Genomic DNA, 27,979 nt, shown 5'->3' with positions numbered 1-27,979 from the left:
TAAGGTCCATATTCCTACCTTTTTATTTGCAACAGTAATGTTGTCAGTGCTCAAACAGTGTGTCAAGACTCTTTGCAATGTTTCATACCACTATATTAAGCTCAATGGGTAGGGTTCCATAGCAGGAGAGCTTGAGCATCTGAACTAGAGTAGACTCACAGTACAAGTAGACTCAAAAGCATATATGGCTCACAACAATAGAAGTGTATTTCTTGATTACGTGACAGTAAGAGGTGAGAGAACAGGGAGATGGATCTGCCATCTCTTACACTTTCAGTCACACAGAGACCCAGATTGGTGAAGTTCCTGCTGTTTCAGCATGAGGCTTCCAAAGTTCCCTGGGAGAAGATTTTATTATAGGCAGCAGAAAAAAAGAGAAAAGATCACAGAGGAGCACTTCCATGAGCCAGATCTTGAATAGTAACATCACTTCTTACAATATTCCACTGGATAGAGCTGAGTCACCCTGGTAATGCCTAATGACAAGGAGAGCTGAGAAAGGTAATACTTATCTGAGAAGTCACTTTTCAGTAACAATTCATGAATTTTTGCTGGATAATTGGCTCTGCCTGCCACAGCCCATACATATTTCAGAATATAGTGGAACACCTTTTCCAGATCACACGCAGAGCCCTTCATGTCCTCAGGATCTCCACATGCTTCTAGGGTAGGTATATTGGAATCGGTTTCAGGACTTGGTACCACACCATACTCAGAATTACCATTTCATTCCTACATCAGTCTCAGATTCAGAAGTTGCTGAATCTGCAAACTTCTGCAAGAGTTCAAGGTTCTTTCTGTATCCTGGCTTGCAAAGGCTTCTGTTGAACCATAAGTTACATCTGTAACATTTTGGATAAGTACAGGTTTTTTTTGTTTTTTGTTTTTTACCTTCAAGGAAACTCTTCAACCCTCAACAAAAAGTCACTGGGAGAAAAATAGAGATTTTCTGGTGACAGTGTTGCTCAAAACTATCTACCAGTCATACCCATACCACAGCTCCAACCCTTCTCAGATCCTTGTAAGGAATCTGAATTAAGTCAGAATATTGGTTGGAATTTATGAAGCCATAGGGGCTAAAGAAAGAATTCCAGATAAGAGATAAGACTTCAGTAAAGACTGACAGGAATTCATTCATCAAACATTCATTCATTCATTAAATAAAGATAGCTCTCTGAGGTTTACAGAAAGAAAATGGCTTTTTGATGTATAAACAAGTGTAATATTCTTTACATTAACTATAAACTGCCTTATGGTAGGAGCTATTTGTTATTCTGTTAGTAATCTTCACAAAGTTGATTCTAAATCCTATTTCACTAGAAATTTAAGAATACATCTTAAAGTTCAAAAATGGTTATTGGAGGTTTTTATATATGATTTCATTGATAAAGATCTTTTAAAATTAAGATCAGAAGTAAGATTAGAATAAATGCAGAAAGAGTATAGGTATTTTCAAGATGAAGTCATAAAGCAACTAAAAATACAACTGAAAATAAGGTTAATATACTACAGAATTGTAATTACAGGCAAGAGTCCAATGTTCATGAATCTCAGTCTCCAGAAGACTGGCTAAGTAATGACATTTGAGAAAGTAAGCAGCAACTCTCCAATCCTTCTTTCTGACGGAAAGCTGGACAGGCCTAGCCTAGCTGGCTTGAGTTTGAGGGGCCGCCTCAGAAGGTAGAAGTGCTTCTTGCTTGCATCTGTGGTGCGTGGTGCCAGAGTCCAAATACAAAATTTTGTTCCAAGAAGAGATGCCAAGGGCCAATTTGCAGAAATGTGTCCAAATGTGCTGTCAAACCAAAGAAACCTGAAAGTCAAAGCCAAGACAACCAATAATCCAGGGAAGTCAACACCAAGAAACAATGGGTCAGAACTGGGCAATAACCAGGATCAAATGACTTGGGCAATCATTGTTCTAGGTAGGATATAAGGTAAAAAAAAGCCAGTATATATCTAATAAGCCGTAGAACAGGGCAGACAGTGAGAAAACTGGTTTCTAAAAAATAGCTAGGATAGAAATTAATTCTACCACATATTTTTAGGAATGTGAAATAAGTGGTAACAAATGTAACTTGAGTTGAAAAAAGCTGAGAGATCTTGGCTCTTCCTAAACATATTCTTTATTGACTTGATTTTCAAATAGAGTTTTCAATTTTGACCAATAAAGTAATTTGTGTAGAATAAGACATTATTGACAGAAGATTTGTATAAAATATTAGAACCCTAAAAGGATGCACTCATTCAGTAATCTCCTCTTGAAACAATTTAATTGCTTATAATCCAGGAAAAAAAAAAAAAAAAGCAGAGGCCTAAAGGTGAAGGTTTGATTAGACAGAAATTTAATAGCCATATAGTTTGAGTGTAACTTAGACTGGGTGCCCCTGAAACAAATTCAGACCCAAGAATCCATGTGCAAGTGATTTCTGAAGAAAGAGCTCCCAGGGTAAGGGAGTGAGACAAGCAGGAAAGGCAGGGGAACAACCCAAACAAGAATGCAATTTCAGGCAAAGCCTCCTGCCCTAGAGGATAGCTGCAACTCGATTCCACCAGGGTTCTCTGCAGTCTAGAATGTATGTCAGAGTTATTCTGCCCCAGTGCAAGAGAGCTGGCCTTCATATTTTTGCATTGCACTAGACCTTCATTAGTTAAGTTACCCTGTGTGGAGGTCCTCTTTTGAGCAGTCATAGGTACAGGTTGCTGGAAGCAAAAATGCAGTAAACTTAGGGTCAGAGCTCCATGAAATAGTAAAAGGCATCAGAGGGAAGCTGGACAGAAGATTGGTAACTGTGGTGGTGTTAGAAGTGACTTTAATATGCATATGTGTCTCACTCCTTTTGGGCTGCTATAATGAAATACTTTAGGCTGAGCAACTTATAAACAGCAGAAATGTATTACTCACATTTCTGGAGGCTGCGAAGTCCAAAATCAAGATGCCAATAAATCTGGTGTTTAGTAAGGGCTCACTCATTACTTAATAGATGGTGCCTTGTTGCTGAGTCCTTACATAGCAGAGGCACAGGGAGTTCCTTTGAAACCTCTTTTTAGTTGGGGTACTAACCCATTCATGAGGATGAAGCTATCAGGCCTTAATCACTTCCTAAAGGCTCACCTTCTTACTACTATCACACTGGGTATTAAGCTCCAATATATGAATTTTGGGAGACACCAATATTCAGACCATAGCAGTATATAAACTGTTCTATTAAAAATACATTCTACATAATCATATGATTAAATATTCTTTTATAGGAAAATAGTATTTTACTAAAACGGTTATAAGAGAATATTTAAGTCAACTACAACAAAAATTGGAAATCAGTTTACTTCTCAATCATAAGCAAAATAAACCCATAAACCAAGAGATATAATAAAAATACAAATAGGAAATGTAATAAAAGTGATCTGGGATGATGGTAAGTTGACCTAGTAACATAATTTTATAATGGCTGAACAGAGTGTAAATTCATGCATCACCATAAGACATAATAATTAGATTGAAAGGTAAATTATGAGAAAATATATAAGGTATACTGGAATGGTAATTGCATTATGATAAAATGTATTATTAATGAAAATATGGCATAAATATGATTTGACATTTGAAATAAAAAAGCTTTTAAAATGTGATGTAAAATCTTTGAAACATTCAGAAAGCATTTGACAGATGAGTTATAGAGTGGGAGTTAAACTCGGCTGTATCTGTTAATGGTTAAACAAAATCTAAATATGAACATAATGATATCGAATGATACTCCCAACACAAAATTATCAGGTATATAGGTAAATTTTTTACAAAAAAATTGAATATGCCTTTATTAAAAAATGGATTTTCTCCGATAAGTATTTATTCAAAAGCAATGTGTTTCCTAATATAACTGAAGCAATGCAAGTATAGATAAAGAAAAATAATGTAAATCTAAAGCATGAATCCTCCATTTCTATTTCCTCAACTAACCAATTTTAAATTGTTAGTTGTTTGTTCTTAACATCTTTACCCATATTTATACATACATGTGAAATGTATATAAGATTTATTTTTGTTCATTTAAAACAGTAACATTACACACAATGTTTTTTACTTTCCCTTGCCCACTTAACAATATTACATGACCATCCTTCCAGGTAAATACACATACATTTACTGGATTTTCAAATAGGAGAAAAAATTTTAATAATAGGGATGACCCAAAATGTATAAAATTATTTCTCTGTGAATGATGAATATTAAATATGAGGCTTTTTCTATGTCACTATAAACATTGATACACTAATAAATTTTGTACCTATGTCCTTGTATGCCAGTGTTTTGTTTCCAAAGGATAGATTCCCGGAAGTGGAACATCTGGGTCAAAGAGTGTGTACATTTTTTTAATGTAAAAGGTAAAAATAAAATTCAGTTGATGACCAAGTTTTTTTATTTCACTAAGAACATAAGAAGTAATCAAAAGGGAAGACTCTCACAAGCTACCTGAGACAAATTTGCCACTTGACAAATTTGTATATGTGTATGTATATGTATATCATCTATACCATATACCATGTTCTCTCACCCATGGTAAAATTAACTGTTTATTCCCCTAAATCTAATCCCTTCATCTATACACCATATTTCATTCTCTCTTGCCGACTCAAAGGCAGTTTCACTCCAGCACTTCTCCTCTTTTCTTCTGTATCTTACACAAACTCAATATTTCCACTTTCTCAAAGCAAAAAATCTTGGTTCTGTCCTCGACGATTCTTTCTCTCATGCTGAACATACAACATATCAGCAAATCAGGTTGATTATACTCTAAGATGTAACCAGGATACAATCACATTTCACCACTTTTAATGTTATAACCTTTAGTCCAGCTATCTCATTTTCCTGGATTACAGCTCTAGTTGTCAAAATGGTCTCTTTGCTTCTACCTTTGTTCTTTTACAATATACTCTCAGCCATCAGAGTAATTCTTTTCACCCTAAGATCAATGATGCCACTATTTTCATAAAAAGTCTCAATAGTTTTGTGCTTCTGTCAGAGTAAAAACCAAAGTCTTTACACACATGAACCCACAGGTCCACCTGCAGCTCTTTACCAGATCTTTGACCTGATCTCCTGTTACTCTACACCTTGCTCATTCTGTTCCAGCTAACCAACCTCTGTGTTCTCTCTTAACTGTGCTAGATATGGTCCACTTCAGGGTCTTTGCACTTGTCACCCTTAACCATAACAACCTTCCTCCAAATTGCTGCTTACTTAATTGCTTCACCTCCTTTAATTCTGAACTTGGGCGTAATTTTCAGAGTGAAGACTCTGTAACAACCCTATTTAAAATTGTAGGCCAGGCGCGGTGGCTCAAGCCTGTAATCCCAGCACTTTGGGAGGCCGAGACGGGCGGATCACGAGGTCAGGAGATCGAGACCATCCTGGCTGACACGGTGAAACCCCGTCTCTACTAAAAAATACAAAAAACTAGCTGGGCGAGGTGGCGGGCGCCTGTAGTCCCAGCTACTCGGGAGGCTGAGGCAGGAGAATGGCGTGAGCCCGGGAGGCGGAGCTTGCAGTGAGCTGAGATCCGGCCACTGCACTCCAGCCTGGGCGGCAGAGCGAGACTCCGTCTCAAAAAAAAAAAAAAAAAAAAATTGCAGGCACCTCCCATATCCCAATCCATCTAGTCTTCTCTGTGTTATTATTGTGCAGCACTTATTGCTTTTAAATAAAATGCATAATTTCCACATTCTAGATCAGTTTAGATATTTCATAATTGTAAATCATTTTTATTACTGTTTAATGATTATTGTATTCACTTGTCTTTATATTGTCCAAGATCTCCTTATGGAAAAACTTTAACATACAACTTAGTGGAACAAATTTTGTAATAAACATCCTAATACTCATCACCTATATTTGACCATATACATTTTACTGTGCTTGTTTTATTGCATATATCTCTATGTCATCATCATCCCATTTAGCAATCCAGCCACTTCACTTTATATGCATTTCTAAATAAATTGCACATATCAGGTTTAATTCACATTTTCCTGATGCCAGATAATGCTGAACACTTTTTTACATGCTTACTGTCCTTTTATATATCTTGTGTTGTAAAATGTCTGTACAATTTTTTGCACATTTTAATTGGGTTATTTGTCTTTTGCTTATTGAATTATAGGGTATCATTGTATATCCCATGTACCTCCTCTTTGCCAGCGGTATGTATACAATTTTCTTCCCACCTGCGGCTTGCCTATTCATTTTTTTTTCATTTTTTTTCATTTTTTTTCATTTTCTTAACTGCGCATTTTGATAAGCATATTTTAATTTTTGATAAAGTATAATTTCTCAATTGTTATAGGTATTATTTCTGAAACTTAAGAAACCTTTGCTTACATGAACATCATGAAAATTACTTTTTTTGAAAAGTTTGATGATTTGAGCTTTTATATTTATGTCATAGTCCATTTTGAGTTAATTTTTGTGTATGTGTCAGGGAATTTTTAATTAATAAAATTTACCTATTGGAAGAGTTTTAGGTTCATGGCAAAATTAAGCAGAAAGTACAGAGAGTTCCCACACACACTGTCCACCGCCCCTCAACACAACTACCACCGCCACTATACCAGAGTAGTACATTTGTTACAATGCAAGAATGTATATTGACACATCCTTATCACTGAAGTCCATAGTTTACATAGCGGCTCACTCTTGGAATTGTACATTCTATAGGTTTGGATGAATGTATATTGACATGTACAATGGTGGTTACACCATTGTACTTTTTTTTCTCTCTTTTTTTGGAGACAGAGTCTTGCTCTGTTGCCCAGGCTGGAGTGTAGTGGTGCAATCTCAGCTCACTGCAAGCTCCACCTCCCGGGTTTCAAGCGATTCTCCTGACTCAGCCTCCCGAGTAACTGTACTACAGGCATGCGCCACCCAGCCCGGCTAACTTTTTGTATTTTTGGTAGAGACAGGGTTTCACCATGTTAGCCAGGATGGTCTCGATCTCCTGACCTCATGATCCGCCCGCCTTGACCTCTCAAAGTGCTAGGATTACAGGTGCATTGTACTATTGTATAGGATAGTTTCATTGTCCTAAAAATCCTCTATCCTCTGCCTATTCATCATTTCCTTCTCTTGAACTCTCAGCAACCACTAATTTTTTACTGTTTCCAGTTTTGCCTTCTCTGAAATGTCATATAGTTGGAATAATATAGTAACTGTAGCTCTTTCAGATTGTTTTCACTTAATTAGTAATGTCCATTTAAATTTCCTCCATGTTTTTTCATGGCTTGATAGCTCATCTCTTTTTAGCCCTGAATAATATTTCTTCATCTGACTGTAGCATAGTTTATTTATCCATTCATCGACTGAAGTATATCTTGGTTGCTTCCAAGTTTTGGCAATGATGAATAAAGCTGCTATAAACTTTCATGCAGAGGCACAACTTTGCAATTCATTTGGGTAAATACCAATGAGCATGATTGCTGGATTGAATGCTAATGGTATGTTTAGTTTTATAAACAACTGCCAAACTGTCTTCCAAAGTGACTGTATCATTTCCCATTCTCACCAGCAAGTGAAAGACTATCTTTTCTCCACTGTACTGCCTTTACTCCTCTGTCAAAGTACAGTTGACTATATTTTTATGGGTTTGTTTCTGTACTCGCTATTCTGTTTCATTTACATGTTTGTCTATTGTTTCACCAACACCAAACTGTCTTAATTACTGTAACTTTGTAGTAAGTATTGAATTTTGGTAATATCAGTGATCTGATATTCTTCTCCTTTAATAATTTGTTGGCTGTTCTTGGTCTTTTGCTTCTCCATATAAACGTGGTAATCAGTTTGTGAACATCCACAAATTAACTGCCTAAGATTTTTATTGGGATTGCCTTGAGTATATAGATCAAGTTAGAAATAACTGCCATCTTGACAATATTGAGTATTCCTATCTATGAACATGAACTCTCTCTCAATTTATTTCTTATCTGCTATTTTTCATTAGCGTTGTATAGTTTTTCTCATACAGATCTTATACATATTTTGTTAAATTTACATCTAGGTATTTCATTTTTGTGGTGCTAATGTAAATAAAATTGTGTTTTAATTTCAAATTCTACTTGTTCATTGCTCGTATATTAAAAAGTGATTGACTTTTGTATATTAACTTTGTGTCCTTCAACCTTGCTATAATCGCTCACTAGTTTTAGGAGTATTTTTGTTTATTTCATTCATATTGTCTACATAAATGATCATGTTATCTACAAAGACAGTTTTATATATTTTATTTCCTTTTCTTGTCTTTATGCATTAGTTAGGACTTTCAATATGATGTTTAAAAGCAGTAGTATCTAATCTTAGTGGGAAAACTTCAAGTTTCTCATAATTATTGTGTTACTGTGGACTTTTGTATGTGTGTGTGTGTTCTTTAACAAGTTGAAAAAGTTTCTATTTCTAATTTCCTGATAGTTTTTTTTTAATAAATAGGTGTTGAATTTGATATGATCTTGTGATTTTTATTCTTGAGGCTGTTGATGTGATGGATTGCATTGGTTTAGCATGTAAATCAGCCTTGAATACCTGAGATGAATCCCACTTGGTTATTGTGTATAATTCTTTTATACATTGTTGGATTCAATTTTTTTAATTGAAAATTGTTTGAGGATTTTTGTTTCTATGTTACTGAGTGATATGGGTCTGTACTTTCCTTTTTTGAGTTGTCTTTTTTTTTTTTTTTTTTGAGATGGAGTCTTACTCTGTTGCCCAGGCTTGCAGTGGCATGATCTCAGCTTACTGCAACTTCTGCCTCCCAGGTTAGCGGAGATGGGGTTTTACTATGTTGACCAGGCTGATCTCGAACTCTTGACTTCATGTTATCCACCCGCCTTGGCCTCCCAAAGTGTTGGGGTTACCAGCGTGAGTCACCATGTCCAGCCATTGTAATGGCTTTATCTGGTTTGGGTTGGGTAATGCTGACCTCATATAATGAATTAAAAAGAATTTCCTGTGCTTCTATATTATGTAAGAGATTGTAGAGAATTGGTATAATTTATTGCTTAAGTGTTGTGGTAGACTTCATCAATGAACCCATCTGAGCTCTCTATTTTGGAAGGTTGTTAATTATCTGTTCAATTTCCTTAATAGACATAGGCTTAATTTCAATCATCTGTTTCTTCTTGCATGAGGATTGTCAAGTGGTGTCTTGCAAGAAATTGGTCCATTTTACCCAGGTTGTCAAATTTGTGAGGAGAAACTTTTCATAATATTTTTATTACCCTTTTGATATGCATGGGATCTATAGTGATGTTCTCTCTTTCATTCTTATACTAATCACTTATATTTTCTCTCTCTTTTCTTAGCCTGCCAGAGTTTTATCAATTTTATTGATCTTTTAATAGAACTAGCTATTGGTTTCATTGACTTTTCTCTATTAATTTCCAGCTTTCAATTTCATTGAGTTATGCTCTAATTCTTTTTTTTTTTTTTTTATACTTTAAGTTCTAAGGTACATGTGGATAACGTGCAGGTTTGTTACATATGTATACTTGTGCCATGTTGGCGTGCTGCACCCATCAACTCGTCAGCACCCATCAATTCATCATTTACATCTGGTATAACTCCCAATGCAATCCCTCCCCCTCTAATTCTTATTATTTCTTTTTTTCTGCTTACTTTGGATTTCATTTGCACTTTTTAAAACTCTGGTTTTCTAAGGTTGACACTTAGAAACTTTATTTTAGCTCTTTCTTTTTTAAATATATGCAATTCAGTGTCGTAAGTGTTTCTCTGTGCACTAGTTTTACAGCATTCTACAAATTTTGATGTTTTGTTTTCACTTTTTTTTTAGTTCAAAATATTTTTTGAATTCTCTTGAGATTTCTTTTTTGACCTATGTGTTATTTAGAAGTCTGTTGTTTAATCTCTAAGTATTTTGGAATTTTCCAGCTATCTTTCTGTTATTAACTTCTCATTTAATTCCACTGTATTCTGAAAGCAGGCATTGTACAATTTTTACTTTAGATTTGTGGACATGTAATTTATGGCCCAGAATACAGTCAATATTGGTGAATGCTCCCTGAGAGATTGAGAAGCTTTTGTATTTTGTTGTATTTGGATGAGGTAGTCTACAGATGTGCGTTACATCCAATTGACTGATGATGTTGTTGAGTTCAACTATGTACTTAATGATTTTCTGTCTCCTAAATCTGTCCATTTCTGACAGAGGGGTGTGAAAGTCCCCAACAATAATTATGAATTAATCTATTTTTCCTTAAAAGTCTATGAGTTTTTGCCTCAAGTATTTTGATGTTCTGGTGTTAGGTGCATATACATTAAGGATTGTTATGTCACCTTGGAGAACTGATATCTTTATCATTACGTAATGTCTGTCTTTATCGCTGATAAGTTTCCTTGTTCTGAAGTCTTCTCTGTCTGAAGTTAAAATAGCTGCTCCAGTTTTTTTCTTTCTTCTCTCTCTCTCTGTCTCTCTCTCTCCCAGGCTGGGGTGTAATGGAGCGATCTCAGCTCACTGCAACCTCCACCTCCCGGGTTCAAGCAATTCTCCTGCCTCAGCTTCCCGAGTAGCTGGGATTACAGGTGTGTGCCACCAGTCCGGCTAATTTTTGTATTTTTTTAAGTAGAGACGGGGTTTCACCATGTTGGCCAGGCTGGTCTCTAACTCCTGGCCTCAGGTGATTCAGCCACCTCGGCCTCCCAAAGTATTGGGATTACTGGCGTGAGCCACCGCACCCGGCCTACTCCTGCTTTTTAAAAAATAATTTTAGTATGACATATCTTTCTCCATCCCTTTGCTATTAATATTTATGTGTCTTTATATATAAAGTGAGTTTCTTCAGACAACATATAGTTGGGTCTTATTTTTTTATCTACTCTGAAAATCTATTTCTTTAAATTTGTTTATTTAGACCTTGATGTTTAAGATGATTATTGATGTAGCTGAATACAATACTATTATTATTTTGAACAAACTATGATCTATCAGATCAATTAAGAAAAATGAAAGTTAAAGCTTATTATTTCAATATTTAGGATCTTCAATACAATGTTGAATACAAATGGTGGTGACTGTGTGCATCTTTGCATTATTCCCAATATCTGGGGGAAATATTAAATATTTTACCACTATAAAATGTTACCTGTAAATTTTTATATATGTCCATTATAGGGTTCAGAAAATCCCTTTATATTTTTACTGACTGATACATTTTATTATAAATGGGGGCCGAATTTTTCCCAAATATTTTCTCCACATTTCTTGAAATTGGCTTTTCCTATTTACTCTAATAATATGGTGATTTATATAGATTTATTCTAAATGTTAAAAACAAATGGACATGCTTGGAATAAACTCTACTTTTTCAAGATTTAAAATGCTTTTACATTGCTTGATTCCATATGGTAATATTTTATTTGTTATTTTGTGTCTATATTTATGAGGGCTAATTGTGTTTAATTTTTTTTTACAATGTCTTTGTTAAACCTACTCTTAGACTCATAACAAGGCTTTTGTTGCTGTTGTTGGTTTTGTTTCTTTTTTTTTTTTTTCCCCCGACATGGAGTCGCGGTCTATAGCCCAGTGTGGAGTGCAGTGGCGCGATCTTGGCTCACTGCGAGCTCTTTCTCCTGGTTTCACGCCATTCTCCTGCCTCAGCCCAAGTTGTCTTCTTTTAATGAAATATTTTGTGTAATATTAGGTTATTTCTTCATCAGTGTTTCTTAGGATTCATCAGGGTCACCATCTAGGCCTGTTTTCTTTTGTGATAAAATATTCTTTAACAAATTCAATTTCTTTAAGACATATGGGGCAGTTATCATGTAAGTTGGGAGGCACTGAACTTCTCTAAATCTATAAATTTGTATCTTTCACCTACTTGGAGAAATTTAGGCCACTATTTACTCTCTTTTTTTGTGTGTGCTACATGCTCTCCCTTCTCTCTTTTGGGACACCATTGTGCTATAGGTCCCAGAGTTTCTTTTTATGTTTTAAAAATCTTTTTCACCCTGTTCTTCAGATACCTAATTGCATTGACCTATGCCCAGTTCCACTTCTCCCTTCATAGTCACAAACGCTGTCATACTTCCAGGAACTGTATCTATGTATGGCAATGCCTGGCAGAATAAAAGAGACATCTCTTTTTATTTATCAGTAAGGTTGCCAGAAGCCTTCCCCTATGACAGAACTATGTCACATGTCCATCCTAAGTCCAATTACCAGCAAAAACAATGGTATACTATTTTTGGTTTAGTGAGTTATATGGCCTTTAGGAGGAGAGTTTGTTCAACAAATAAATTAGAGACTCTGTCACAAAGGAAAAAGCTGGTCGTACTTCTTGGATAGGCAGCCAGCAGTATCTTCTACATAAAGCTCTGCATTGCAAAATTCCAAAAGACAATTTTCATATAGACTAACACAAGAATCATGGGCCCCAAAATTGTACAATTTGATACTGTTAAAATTAATTACTAGGCGATTTTTTAAAAATAGAGTTGGGAAATTCAAAAAAATGAAAACCAGCTTTATTTCTGTCTAACTGCAAAGCCACCTAAATATGAATAAGATCAGCATTGGTTAAAATTCAGGATATAGACACTCTAAGCATAGTTTAAAAGGAACAAGGAGAATATTCTAAGGTGTGTAGATTAGCATATAATCATTATTGACAAAAATATGGAAAAAGAATAGGCTAAGATTTTGTAAAAAGTCTACAGTAAGTTTTCTCGGGGTGGGGGGAAAGCAAATAAAGTTGTGTTAGTTAGAGTTCTCCAGAGAAATAGCATGAATTGGATATATATATATATATATCCTATTCATATATCTATATATATGGCTATACATTTATTTATTATCTTATAATACATCTATATATTGGCTCACAGGATTATGGAGGCTGAGAAATTCCAAGATCTATAGTCAGAAAGCTGAAGACCCAGGAGAAACAATGGTGTCATTTCAATCAGAGTTTGAAGTCCTGAGAGATCATAGAGCTGATGGTATAAGTTTCATTCTGAATGGCCATGGCTTGAGACCTAAGAAGAATTGCTTTTCCAGCTTGAGTGTGAAGGCAAGAAATTTTTTTTTTTCAGAGTCTCACTTTGTCACCCAGACTGGGGTGCAGTGACCGTGATCTCTGCTCACTGCAGCCTATGCCTCCTGGGTTCAAGCGATTCTCATGCCTCAGCCTCCTGAGAAGCTGGAATTACAGGTGGGCACCACCATACCTGGCTAGTTTTTGTATTTTTAGTACAGATGGGGTAGAGAGGCTGATCTCGAACTCCTGACCTCAAGTGATCCACCAGCCTCGGCCTCCCAAAGCACTAGGATTACAGGCATGAGCCACCATGCCTGGCCAGAAAAAGGTTGATGTCCCAGTTTATCCAGTTAGGAAGGAGTACTTCCCTCTTATTTATAGGAGGGTGAGCTTTTTTATTCTATTCAGGCCTTCAACTGATTGAATGAGGCCCACCCACATTAGAGGGCAATCTGCTTTACTCAGTCTACTGATTTAAATATTAATCTGATCCGCAAACACCCTCGAAGGCACACTCAGAATAATGTTTGACTAAATTATCTGGGCACTTCATGGCCTAGTCAATTTGACACATGAAATTAACCATCACAAAAGTATGTCATTAGTTGATGATAAAAGCAATTATTTAATGATAAACTTCTCTGTTTACAGAAGTATTCCTAGAAGAGGAAAGGACCAAAATAGGCAGTAATTAGATCCAGTTAGTTCAAGAGTGTGATCCATATTAAAAATTCAGTCATTTTTTCGGATGAAGAGAAGGCCAAGGACTTTTTTCTTGGGATAAATTCCTAGAAATTATATCATTTTTCTGTTCATTAATGCAGTTTTTGATAGTTTCTTGGCAATTAATTCATTTTAGCTAAAAACATCCAACTGCCTAAAACATCAGTGCAATTAAGGACTGTCAAATATTAAACATGTAAACAAACAGAGTAGTATCATCTCATCATGGTTTGACTTCCAATCCCTTCCCATCATAAAATACCTACATTTATGCAACACCTTTTTATAGAAACTTGCGTAAGACTTAAAAAATCCATTTAGTCAGAGCTCCCTTTTATCAACATTTGCATTTTCTCACTATATTACTCATTATCTTTTTTCCAAAAAAAACAACAAAATTTTGCCATTTGCTGTAAAATATTGGTATTGTAAAAAGAATATTAGAAAGTTGGGGCTTCTAAAGATTCTGTCATTCATTAACTAGACAATATTGGAAAAGTAATTCTTCCTCTATGGACCATAGTTGTTTCATATGCAATTGTATAAAAAAATGAAAACAGAGCTTAATTTTAGACAGGACTTTCAGTTCCATAATTCTATGATTCCATGAAATAACCGAGTAACTAGATTGGGGTTTCCATGTTAATGACCACCTGTTTTTACTATTGCCATTAAGTGGTGCTAGTACAATACAAACATCATTATTCTGGGTCTCATAGGTTAGAAAATTTTAGAGTCAAAAGGTCTCTATCCCCTTGCCTAAATATTATCCCTAAGACACAAAATTATGAGTGTCAGAACCAGAAATACAATGTAGATTTCCTAACTTTTTGTTTCAGCACCCTTTACCTCTTTTCCCATTCATCTGAAAATATAAATAAACTATGTAAGCCTGACAATTATTTTGAATTATTCTTTCCTCCCTATGGGACAGAAGATACTATTAATATAATTTGTTAAAGCACTGGTTATCAGGCATTATTCCGTATCTCATTCCACATCATGTCATCATTCCATATCTCCCTTTCATCCTCAATAGACCTGGCATTCTTCAGCAATGTGAAAGTCTACTAAGTGAAAGCTAAGAAACTGTGTATTTTCCTATAGGAAACAGTTCCAGGAAATACACTTTGTTGGAGAACAAATCTAGAATAATATTCAACAGCACAGAGCACACACGTCTACTTAGGAAAACACTGCCTTTTTCAAGATATTGTTCAGTTCAAAACATATTACTTCCATACTTTATGTATTTTAGGTCATTTTATCATGAAAAATCATTTAAAAATCTACTAGTTGAAGACTCATTCCCAAATAAAATCATGTTACTTGTACTAACTTTAATATCTATACAATAGTGCTAGAAATACAACATAATAAAAAAGAGGTTAATTTAGGTAAGGGGTCTGTATTAATCTGTTCTCACACTGCTTATAAAGACATACCTGAGACTGAGTAATTTATAAAGGAAGGAGGTTTATTGGACTTACAGTTCCACATGGCTGCAGCGGCCTCACAATCATGGCAGAAGGCAAAGGAGGAGCAAAGTCACACCTTGCATGGTGGCAGGCAAGAGAGAGCATGTGCAGGGAAATTCCCCTTTATAAAACCATCGGATCTCATAAGACTAATTCACTATTACAAGAACAGCATAGGGAAAACCTGCCCTCATGATTCAATCACCTCCCACCAGTTCCATCCCATGACAGTGGGAATTATGGTAAAATTCAAGATTTGGGTGGGGACACAGCCAAAGCATATCAGGATCTTAAATAGCACCACTTTTGGAAAATGTGCTCAAGGTACCCCCTCCCTTCTGTCAGGCTCGTAAGCATACAATTTCTTTACAGGAACCTCACATACTCTTGAAATTGAGGACAGTGCCTCATCCTCTTGTCTCCACCACAGAGGGAAGTGATTGGGTCCTGGCTGTTAGTCTTGAGATGCTTTGACCAAAAGCAGGGATCTGGATCAGAGCCCCTTCCATTTGCATGCCGCAGGAGGGCTCTCTGCACTCCTCCCTTCACTAGTGCCTTGTAGGGAGCAGCGCTGTGACAAAACATTCCACCTTCCCCTCCTCCTCTCTGAACATAACGTTCTGCTTCCAGTCTGCTCTCTCGTAATGGAAATTGGGGTACACAGCTTTCTCGTTCCTTTCCACCAACATCACATCAGCTATAAATGTTTAATTTTTCCTAATGGTCATTCACCCTTCCTCAGTTGGGTAGCTTTGAAAAATTCATTTTGTAAGAAAGACAATTCAACCAGGAGACAAGCTCTCCTCCAAATGACAGAAGCAAATAGTTTTGAGACAGAAAAATGATGAAAATGAAATTGGCTCCCCAAACTTTATATAGCAATTAATTTCTTCATAAAACCTTTATATGCTGTCATGTGGGTACAACTGTGTATTTTCAGTAGGCCTAAAAGGATAGCATTTATCAATAAAACGTTCCTAAGTACCAAAATGAATTATACTTTGTATTGCTAAATCTAAAAGTTGGTTTATTTTAAAAAAAGAAAACTCTGAAGCTGAGGTTTCTAACTTTACCAAAAATGTGGTTTCCTTGCTGTCTGTGTTTCATTTCCCTTGCTTATTTACCAAAGGATAAACTAGTCACATTTTTCCCTGGCTTTGCTTGGTTATAATTTTTTTAACCTAAGAAACAATTTCATTTTGGACTTTGATAATAGGAGACCCTGACTTTAGGTTAAGACTCATTTTACTACTTTAAAGTTTTACTTATTTTAAAAATGCAGTAGCTAAAATTCAACTGACACACTCAAAATACCAAAATAGAGGTGAGAATGGCAGCAGAGTTTGTTAGCTAAATTCTAACTCTTAAGTAATGAGTAAATAGGGATTTTTTTTTTTTCTTCATAGCCCCCTTGATGTCATTTTAAGAATCTTCACTAAAGTAAGGTTCAGATGCTCTCAGGGAACATCCTCAACTAGCTTGAAAAGTTTTTTACTCCACTAATTATGTAGAGTGTATGTGAACTATCCAGCCTGAGTTTCTAGGCAAAATAATCATTATTTTTTTATCTTGGTGGAAAAGTAGCCCAGAAGTTAGGTCTCTGCTCCCAAAGGAAAGAAGAAGGGTTAACTTGACACAGAGCAGAGTCCCAAGTCAAGGACAAGGGCTCTTTTTACTGCTACTGTTGTAGTATCAATAACCAAACAGAGCAGGTGGTTTTGCAGAACAAACCTCTACATTTGGGAATGAAACAGAGAAGCAGAGAAATTTCTTTCATTTAAGTATACCTTCAGAACCAAGAATTTTCTAGAATAAAAAATAAAATCAGGCACCTGAAAGAGAAAAATATAAAAAGACATAATGTGAAGTACCACTGTCCCTATTCCTTAGGCTCTCTCAACATGGAGTCCCCCAGACTTTGCCAACTGGCATTTCTGAGATTCAAAGTACTGAATCTGGGTGCCCAGGGCTTTTCTAGGCAGAGGATTGCATCAGAAAATGGAAATAAATGTTGGCTTTGCCACTTGGGCAAGTTACTTCACTTGCCTGGACGTGGACTTATGTATCTAAAGCCCATGTTCCTTTCTACATTTTCCCCATCTTGTCAGACTAGAGGGCAAATAACTTACACATCTAATCATACAACACTTAAATTTCTTTGATAAATCAAATGCTCATAATTGCCTTCCAGTTACAATGGATTACTTTTATTGTTCTACTATGCAATTCTTTTGCTAGCGTTATTTCTGTCAGTCTAGAAGCTGACCTGTAAAACAGAATCCAGCAATAATTAATATAAATAACATTTATCTGTTATAGATATTGAACTGTGCCAAAATTGTATACACAAGTTTTTAAGCATTTTATTATTTTTTCAGTCTATTCCTAATGATCTGACAAGCTTTGTTTTTCAAATTCAAAACAAGACTATACGTCTAATAAGAGATCCTTGAAGCGGGGTGTGTGTGTGTTTATAAAATGACAGGAATGAGTTGGGTGATTTCCCACAACTAAGTTTCAAATTGTAGAAAATAAATGATTAAAATATTTCTCATATATATTTTAGGAAATTATATATTTATATATATGTTCCTATTTTTAGGAAACAAAAATATAAAACAGCAAGTATAGGCAAAACCTTGAAAATACACCAGCTAAATAAATAAACGTTACTATCTAGTGCTATAAGGTAGGAAGACTCTACCTTAATTCACCCACATATGAACATGGTTTCAGTGGTGTAAAGCAAAAGAATGTTTCTTTCTCACAAGTTGGCCAAAGAAATATTTCTGAGTTCTTTCTCCCTCTGCCAATAGAATTAAAGTATCAAATTAAAATAGCCAAACTTCTGCTGATAACTGAAGGTATCAGTCTGTCTTCATGCTGCTGATAGAGACATAACCTAGACTGGGCAATTTACAGAAGAAAGAGGTTCAATAGGACTTACAGTTTCACATGGCTGGGGAGGGCCTCACACTCATGGCAGAGGGCAAGGAGAAGCAAGTCACATCTCACATGGATGGCGGCAGGCAAAGAAAGAGAGTCTGTGCAGGGAAATTCCTCTTGTTAAGACTATCAGATCTTGTGAGACTTATTCACCATCACGAGAACAGCACAGGAAAGACTTGCCTCCATGATTCAATTACCTCCCACTGGGTCCCTCCCACATCTGAGAATTCAAGATGAGATTTCGTGGGGACACAGCCGAACCATATCACTGCAATAAGAACATGAAAGCCAGAATTTAGACTTAACATATAGGAAAGAAGGAGACATTACAGATTTTTAAAGAGAAATGAATTTGAAAAGGACCTACTGTTGAACCATTAACCTGAAAGCAGTCTCCTTCACCCCTGGCTAAGATTCAAGAGATATATCAAAATGCTGTCCTAACTTAGGGATAGCCCAGAATGTTTTCAACCACAAGGACAGAATCTTCCAAAGGCAAACATTGCAGTACACCATGAGAATTTTCCAAACATCATGTGCCAAATGCCCCAGAGATTCTGAAATGTTCCCTCTCTCCCTTCTTGCCCCACAGCCTCAGAAGGGACCACTGTTATTCTTGAAAGTACATTATATCGTTAAGTATGTAAGGTTGAAGTCTTGCCATTCACTAGTTTAGTGCACAGGAAGCAGCTTGTCACTATCGGCCCTGTCATTCTAGGCAGCTCACTTGGTGTTCCCAGATCTCTTTTTTTTTTCACCTGTAAAGTAAGGGCAGTAGAACTAAAAAAGGGTTAAAGTATTTTCCAGTTTTAAAGGTACAAAATTCTATGATTTGTCAGGGTTATAAGATTAGAGGATGAAAGATAAGCCCTGATCTGTGCTTCGTAGACTCTAGCCTATATTGATTTCTATAAGAAGTCATTTGTTGATGAAATTTGTGAAACTGTCTAGATAGTGAGCAATACACAAAATTATCTGCATATGTATTTCATTTGGGGGTTTTTGGTGCTCTACCTAGATTTAGCACCTAGCTGTACAATTGAGGGCTGCATATTTCTTCGTTTTTAAAGATCTGTCTTTAGTTGAAAAGAAAATGTTCAAACAATACCTCTCAGTGGGCTAGAAAATAATATTAATTTCCCTCATTCTTTTATACACCAGACTATTAACAAACATCAGTATAATATGTTTCCTTATAAAAACATTGTTTTTAAAGATTAGTAAAGATTAATATTAGGAAATATTTAAACTAAAAAGAAAAAAGCTGATTTTAATTTAGAACTTTACAGTTTTCCATAAATGTATGTCATTTATGAACATAATTTCTACTTTGTTGGATTCCTTTTCTGAAGTCATTTATATAAATGTATTTTATTGAACAATCAGCAATCAAAATAAATTACTCGTTGACTTTAGACCTCAAAATCTCTGCAATTATATAAAAAACTCTGCAATTATCAATCAAAATTCAATATTAGATTATAAATTTCTACAGGGCAAATGTCATGCAGCATTACCTTTTGTATGGTTCAAGGAATCCTGTACATCATCACGCAAGCATCAGATGCTTCACAACCTGCTTTGTAGTAAGTTGCACTTCCCTGTTATCTTAGATATCCAAAAAAAAACACATTTTATGGACTGGTTACTTACTGTGATGGTATGTACTACTGTTTGAAGTAAGTGTCCTGACTAGGACAGAATTCTTTCCAGCTGATTTAAGTGAAGAGGCTTTAATAAAGTAACCAGTTACAAAGGTGTAGGCACTGTGAAAGAAACAAGGGATAATGATGATAGGCAAGCAATAGACAGGAACTGCTGCCAGTCCTTGAGCTTAAAGAAGATGGAGAGGAAATATTATTTTAGGGATGTCAGTGATAGCCAGAGTCCTGGAGGAGGGGTCACCCAGTAAGAAGGGATACAGCCACGGCCAGAAATGTGTCACTGAAACATAAAAGAGGAGAGGAGGAAATATCCAGAGTTCTCTCACCTTCTGTGTGCTGATCTAAGGACTCCATTGTCCCATTGACAAAACAAACTCCAAGTCTTCTGTTTAAAAAGGACTGGTGATTCACAAATGCCAGCACAGAGCTGAACAGAGAAGGGGAAAGAATGGATCTGGGGGCCAATCGAAGGAAATCCAGTATAGCAAATATTGCACTGCCCCCAACACATTACATTTTCTGCTAATACTAATTCATAGAAAATACTTTCTTTTTGTCAAAATTTGCTTAACAGAGGCAAAATTTTTCAAATAGAAAAGACATCAGGTCAAATTATATTTCATAATAAGAGGCACAGAGGACAGCAAAAGGATTAGGGAAATTTTGTTGGGAAGTAATTAAAATAATAAGCTAGAAAGCAAGAAATATGCTTCTAGGAGTCTGGGAGCAGGAGTAAAGGAAAGGAAGTCAGGTTGGGTCAACACAAAGGATGCAACCAAAATCTCCACACAGTAAGGAAAACCTAGAAAAAAGGATTGTGCCAGGGACATAAAACAGGAAAAAATCAAGTCTTAATCGTTCATGAAGCCATAAATAGAAGTCACATTTTCCCTTAGCTCTTGTTGTAGAGAAAAGGAAAATCAAAAACAATTTTCAGGGGTTCTTCTTTCTTTTTCAATATCTCTCTTTCCAATACCTGGTTTCTGAGTCCTAAGATAACTATATTTTGCCCATCATTAATGATAAACTACCTAAATCCATGTATTCAATCATGTATGCACGTTCTTTATGGGGTAAGTTTCTCTGCCGTATTTATTGGAAAAAACCTTGCACCATTCACAATGCTTACCTACCATATAGTAAGCACTCAATAAACATTAATTGAATAAAAACCAGTTAAATGTCTGTTGGCATGACATCACAACTTTAAAGAAAATATTATAATCTGCCAGTTAATTCACAAACATAAATGACTAATATCAGAATGTTTACAATTTTGCCATAGGTAATAGGACTAAGATACCTAGAGGGCCTGAAGTAGAAAGAGGCACAGATCCACAAAAGGACAGCTGGGAACACAGAAAACAAACAAAACTCTTCAGAGACTTCACAACTTTGTCAAGGGAAGGTTCTGTTTACCATCAGCTGGGAGGGGACAAACAGCAGCTTTGTGAAAATATGTTTGTTGTGTTTACTGCCAAGATGCAAAGTTCAGTTCCAGGAATTTGTGGTGATTTATTGTATGTTTTAAACAATCTATACAGAATTCTTTTTTTGTTTCAAAAGATCATTTTTATCATCTTGGCCATGTTTCCTTCCTAATAACAGATCATTAAGTCTGTTTGAAAGTGAGGCAACAGAAAATTAACCTTGGTTTCAAACTTTGAAAAAAAATTGTTTAAGCAACCTATGCTTTGAAATATCACAATACTTTATGGGAAATTAATATTAGAACACAGAAACCCAGATCAAATTATAAATCTACTTTTCTAGAAAGTCTCATCAATTTTCTAGAGGCGAACTTATAAATTCAGATTCTATTAAACAATTGGCTCTCCTGAAAATATGGGGTATTCATTGCTTTTTGATTGTGTTCATCTCAGAAGCATTGATAAAATATCCCCCTTTTGCCAAGCATATATCAATATTTATTTTGGCTAACCAGCTGGTATTTAATAATTCAACACTACTTTATTACTTTTCCCTGGTTTATCTATTACAGCGAAGATGTAATTGATTTTCCATAACTAAGCCCCTAACCCTTTTTATCATTTCTACTCTGCCATCTTAGACATATTAGAATAATGAGTGGCCAATGGTAAGAAGGGGAGTAGGAAGGAAGAAAAAGAACATAAACAGGACAGATGTTTCAAAAATTAGGGTAGTAGCCTAAGGTCTATCACAGGAGTTCCAAATTCTGGTCTACCATGGAGTGACCTGGGAATCAATTTATTCATCTATAAAATGCATGTGCTGGATTCAGTTATAGCTAAGATTCCCACTGGTTCTGAAGCACTGCATGCTACTATCTGTGGGATAACACCGCTTTTCTGTTCACTTGAAGCTCCTCATTTAAAAACAATAAGGTATCACTCCTTCATTCATCCAAATGTGAGTGATTATGAGCATCATTTCTAGCTGCAGCCTGGGAAGTGCACAAGTCCTAACAATGCCTTAAAACTGGCATGATCTGTGTCCAGGAGGGAAAAATGGGCTGCAACACATACTCACAAGGCCTGCACCACAGGCTGAAAAAATTAGGCCTCCATATGTCTAAATTTTTGAACAGCCTGCCTGACTTTTGACCTGACTTAGCATTATTTGAAGCAGCGTACTGACACTGCCAATAACATCATTCATAATAGGGCACACATCTTATAACTGAACCACAGATAGTGTTGAGCAACATAAAGAATCCAGGCAATACATATGTACAATGTAAACTGCTAAAACAGAATAGCTACTGAAGGATCTGCTAGTACGTACACTGATTGCTTCTCTGAGGTTGAAGAGCCAGGTTTTAGGATTCTTCAATGGCTGCAGCCATGGTCTCGTTTTAAAAAGCCTCAATCATTTCTCAAGACATCACATGTAACAAAAGGCTGCATCTATTTCTGTCAATACAGAGCTAGCCTAATAGTGGTAGATATGTTTAGGGCATAGAAATAAAGTATGCCTTCCTGAGGTTGGATAAAAGAGAAAAACAGCCTTTGAGAATTAGTAGGTACCACTCTAATCTGAAGCTTGTACTGTCCTTTTCAATCCTAGCAAAGAAACAATTAATAAAGGAACCCATTAAGACCTGATTATTGCAGCTAAAAAAGGAAGGTAGAATTTCAGTCCTTTGAAGTAACTGAGAATGATTCAGGCCTCATTACAGAGATATAATCTACATTCATACATTTATGTTAGCGATTCAAATCTATTGGGAGAGATTGAATTCCGTTAAATAGTGCATCTTTCCTGTGGAACTTTTCTCAGGCTTTCTCGGGCTAACCTAAGAGGTGACCTAACAATGCAAAGTAGTGGGGTATTTAGGGATTCAGCTGTGCTGTAAAAGAAAGGCTGTACAGAAAAGAAAAAGAAGAATGAGATATAATCTAAAAAGCTATGTCAGCTTTTCCTTTGGGCTGTTTTGTAAATGCCCTCTTGTCATCACGCTGTACAGAAGAGTGGCGAAGGGGCTCTAGAACTTTCAAACACTGCACCTGCTGCAACCAGATTTTAATATGAAAGTTTAAAGACATGTTTTCCCTCATTTCAGACAGAAAAAAAGAGAAACTCCTAGCTAAAAGATCTGAATAGCTTCTTCTACTGGAACATAAAGTTGGTAGATTGTGTGTGTGAGAGAGGGAGAAAGAGACTCGCTTTGGATTGGAGGGGCACATGTCTAGGGTGAGTTTAACAAAAATTTTTAAACCCCAAGGTGGCATCAATAGTGTTGGTTTCTATTGTAGAGAAACCCCAAAATAATAACTTCCTGTGTTTTGTAACTTTTCACAGCAGAATCTTTATTGTTTGGTTTCACCAAACATAATTTTTTTAAAATGTAGTTTTAATTAGTTGTAAATTCAAACATTTGGATTCTTCTGGACCATTGGCCTGAAATGCAAATCCACGGGAAACACTACACTGTCTTTCAGGCGTTTGTCCTCTCAGGTATAAAACTGTGAACTAAAACATTGAAATTAGCACTGTTGGTTAATTTTTCAGTATCCTAAAGAAAAAGACTTGTTTGATGGATGCTCTTTATTTGCTTAACTTTCCAATTAATATCTACAGAAATTACAGCTAATTATATTAAACTTAAGAACCCTATTGTAATGTTCACCACATTGTTGAACTCTTCTAAATAAGCATGGCATGAATTATAACTAATGCAAGTAAAATCCTGATTCTAGTATTAAATGATTCTATTTCAAAGGATTTGAATGCACAGAAAAATATAAGAACATTCATGTAAACTCATTTTTCAAGTCACTAAATACTTAATTGAGCAATCATTCCTAATGCTCATCTCTAGAGCTATTTTTTTATTTCTTTGCATTTCTCTAGTTCACCACCAACATGGAGGTCAAACACACATTATAGGGATCCTGGCTTGTGTGAACACAGACTCTTCTAATTAGTTCCCTCCAAATTACAGTTGCTGTTGTTAAACTCCCAGTTCACCTTGAAGTGTTTCTCTATCTTACACTGGCAGCCTAACTTCAGTTTGGAACATATGAAATTACCATTTTTGTAGGTACAAAACCTTAAAATGTTGGCAATTTCATGGGCTTCAACAAAATACAAATGTCTAACTGTACTATGTGACATAGATACTTCATTCCGGTACATGTTTAGGCATTCCTTCTAGTTAAACGTTCCCTAGTTTAGAGTCATTCTTAAAGAAGTGGTCCTCTAGGAGTTGTTTCTTATTCAGATTGGGATGGATTATCACAGTATTTCCTTTTTTGTGCCTCTTAACTCTTGGCAAAGGCCCCCTAGCCTTGGACTTAGTTCTGTCAATACCTGGGCTGTGAGCTAGTTTCTGCGAGCAAGGAGGGAGTTGGAGTGGCTAAAGAGTGTGAAAAGGAGAGGAAGACTCCTAGAGCAGTGATATTGTAAAACAGAGCCCTTTAAACATAAAATGTGAAGATAGATAAAATTAAAAAAATAAAAAAATAAAAAACCTCCACTTTCTGACTAAGTGCAAAGGAAATTGCATAGAAAAGAAAACAGACAGCAGGGTATTCAGCCAAATTGTATGGTAAAATCTTTGCGGTCGCCATAAAGTGCGTTTCCTTTGAAGTGCACGCGTGATTCAGTGAAGGGCTCATGTTAGCAATTAGAAATCGGTTATTTGGGTCCCTGATTTCATTTGCGCCAAGAGAGAGGCAACTTTTAAGGGTGACGATAAATCTCCCTGAGCTTAAAAGGCAGAAAGGGCCAAAGTGTGAACTTTTTACTTCAGCAACGGAAGCGAGAAATCAGTGATTCATTAAAGAGGAGACCTCCTTGGAAGCTGGCAGCAGAGGAGGAAAGGACGCTAATTATGTCTTCCTTTTCTGTGCTCGCTCCGATCAGTTTATAATCTGCTGCTCTGGAGGGTTTAAAATCCTCAGCATCTTCTGCTTTCTCCCAGCCCTCTCCTCTTCTGGGAGTGAGAAGGGGGAAAAAGTCAGCCAAGCATCAGGCTCCAGGTGGCTCTCAAGTACTTCACTGCCAAAAGAAATGGGGGTGGGGGGAGGAGATCCTACGCTGGAAAACAAGTGAGAAAGGGGCTCCCCAGAAGGTATTAGTTCAGGCTGGAAGACAGCAAAATTCGGAAAGCTGGAGGATACCGTCAGCGCCGTGGCCCGCGCTGCGAGCAGGACGCTTTAGCAACGAATTTGCCAGAGCTAGAGGCGCCGGCGGCGGCTGCGGCCGCAACAGCGGCTGCGAGGAAGGGACCTGGCAGCCCCCAAGCTGGATGCAAAGGCATCGCGCTCTCTCCTCGCTCCCCTGCTCCCCCACCCCCTTCTCTGCCCCTTTCACCCTCCCTCTCCCTGGCGTTCCCAGCAGCGTAGGGTTTCAGATGTCCCACCGCCGGTTGACCCCCTCCCCCCTCTTCTCCACCCCTGCAAATGAGGTTTGACCAGCAGAGGCAGAGCCCACCTCTGGCTTAGAATCACTGACATTTAGACTCCAGGTTTCAACCTGTTTACAAGCGGACTTTCCAAAGGAAGGGGGTGGGGGATAGGGCCATACAAAACATCAGCCGCCGTCCCCCAAAACAAAAAGTGGCTTTCGGCAGCCTTCAAATCGGCAGGCACCACTAAAAACAGAAGGGAAGAGAGGGAAGAAAACAACGGCGACTGGGTAGCTGCCTGCAGTTCTGACAACTCCAAAGGGATACACTTGTAGAAGCGGCTCGCAGGCTGGGGCTCCGCAGAGAGAGGCCAGAAGGTGCCAACCGCAGAGGGGCGCAAATATCTCCCCCTATTCCCCACCCCACCTCCCTTGGGTTTTGTTCACCGTGCTGTCATCTGTTTTTCAGACCTTTTTGGCATCTAACATGGTGAAGAAAGGAGCAAAGAAGAGAACAAAGTAACTCCTGGGGGAGCGAAGAGCGCTGTGACCAACACCACCACCGCCACCACCAGCTCCTGCTTCTGCGGCCACCCACGTCCACCATTCACCGGGAGGCTCCAGAGGCGCAGGCAGCGGATCCCAGAAAGGAGCGAGGGGAGGCAGCCGGCTTTTCCAAGGAGTTATGGATGTTGGTGCATTCACTTCTGGCCAGATCCGCGCCCAGAGGGAGCTAACCAGCAGCCACCACCTCGAACTCTCTCCTTGCCTTGCACCAGGTCTTACCCTTCCAGTATGTTCCTTCTGATGAGACAATTTCCAGTGCCGAGAGTTTCAGTACAATGTGGAAATGGATACTGACACATTGTGCCTCAGCCTTTCCCCACCTGCCAGGCTGCTGCTGCTGCTGCTTTTTGTTGCTGTTCTTGGTATCTTCCGTCCCTGTCACCTGCCAAGCCCTTGGTCAGGACATGGTGTCACCAGAGACCACCAATTCTTCTTCTTCCTCCTTCTCCTCTCCTTCCAGCGCGGGAAGGCATGTGCGGAGCTACAATCACCTTCAAGGAGATGTCCGCTGGAGAAAGCTATTCTCTTTCACCAAGTACTTTCTCAAGATTGAAAAGAACGGGAAGGTCAGCGGGACCAAGAAGGAGAACTGCCCGTACAGTAAGTAACAAATGCGTGCTCCCCTCCTTCCAATTATCCACCCCCAGCCCACACGGGGGGGAAAAATCTCTTCCAGATGTGGCCAGCTAAATATTTACGTCCCCAACCCCTGTAAAATGATTAAGTGGAATACTTTCACACTAATTCACCACCCGCCCCCCCGCCGCGTGTATACATTGTGCTGCCGCATCCCCTCCCCTAAGCGCGCTCCCTCCACATCCCCCACCCCTTGCCGCCCTATACACCCCTTCCCTCCAGCCTGTCACTCGCCGGACCACGCAGGGCGCTCAAGAGAGTTGTTGCAGTGCAAAGATGCCCCTTTTCTCTCTCCACCGCCCTTCCCATCTCCTCCAAAGAGTTCTCTTTCCTTCCTTCTGGAAATGGCTCAAGTAAACACATTTTGTTTCTTTTCCCTGGAAATCTTGTTAAGAGTTTGGGACAGGCTCCTCAAGCTGAAAATAATCATCCGCTGTCAATTATAGGGGCTTTGTGGGAACTTTATTTAAGAAAGAAAAATCAATTCCACTCTCTCCCCACCCCCATCCCCTCACCCCAGCACCTCTAGATATGAGGGAAAAGCATTTTTCTGGTTTTGATTTTTGTTTTGTTTTGTTTTGCGTCCCTTATGTTAGTTTGAGTGATTGCAGTCCATGAAGTTAGCTTTTCAGGCACCACCGCTGCTATTTGTCTTCTGCCTGCCTTCTCTCTTGGTAACATGATGCTCATGTCTGCATTGTCAATAGCGTATGCACTGCTTCGTGGTGTCCTGTTGTACTGTTTCTTCTGAAACCTCTCATATTGCAGAGCCATACTACTACAGCATTGTAAACATCTGGGGCTGGATTCACACAGACCTCACACAAATTTCATTGTCATTCTTTTATTTTCAAAGTAAAAGTCATAAGTCTGTTTCCATGGCTATAGTTTATCCTACAGTGTGACGTTTTCTCCTCAGTGTAAATTATGCCTGGGATCCCTAGATTTTGTTCTTGCCTTTTCCCTCTCTCTTTCCTTCTTTCTCTCTTTCCCTTATTTCTTTCTTGCAGGGGTGTGGGCTGGTTGAGGGAGAGAGAACTAGAAGAGGAGGGGTGGATATTGTGTCTCTTCTTGAATCAACCCAGCAAAGCCAGA

General features: G+C 37.5%; 1 protein-coding gene and 1 long non-coding RNA gene across 3 annotated transcripts in view; one reads left to right on the top strand and one right to left on the bottom strand.

Annotated features, from left to right (window-relative positions):
• Positions 1–194: 194 nt before the first annotated feature.
• Positions 195–26,474, bottom strand: LOC105534156. The gene is made up of 3 exons (XR_001005220.1): positions 26,293–26,474; positions 19,839–19,951; positions 195–1,810 (listed from the first exon to the last, which is right to left on the bottom strand). It is a non-coding gene; the product is annotated as an uncharacterized LOC105534156 (long non-coding RNA).
• The window catches only part of FGF10 (fibroblast growth factor 10), an 82,975-nt gene continuing 80,430 nt past the window's right edge, over positions 25,435–27,979 (top strand). Inside the window, exons 1-2 of one of the 2 annotated variants that reach the window (XM_011972838.1) lie at positions 25,435–26,059; positions 26,151–26,848. In XM_011972838.1, coding sequence (XP_011828228.1) covers positions 26,524–26,848 — 325 coding nt within the window. In that variant the 5' untranslated portion in view covers positions 25,435–26,059; positions 26,151–26,523. Of the gene's footprint in view, positions 26,849–27,979 lie in introns of both variants that reach the window. The other variant, XM_011972837.1, reaches the window with a different exon arrangement.

The sequence above is a fragment of the Mandrillus leucophaeus genome, unplaced genomic scaffold (genome assembly GCF_000951045.1).
Source record: "Mandrillus leucophaeus isolate KB7577 unplaced genomic scaffold, Mleu.le_1.0 Scaffold1308, whole genome shotgun sequence".
NCBI classification, from domain to species: domain Eukaryota; kingdom Metazoa; phylum Chordata; class Mammalia; order Primates; family Cercopithecidae; genus Mandrillus; species Mandrillus leucophaeus.
This window is presented reverse-complemented; position numbering and strand designations above follow the sequence as displayed.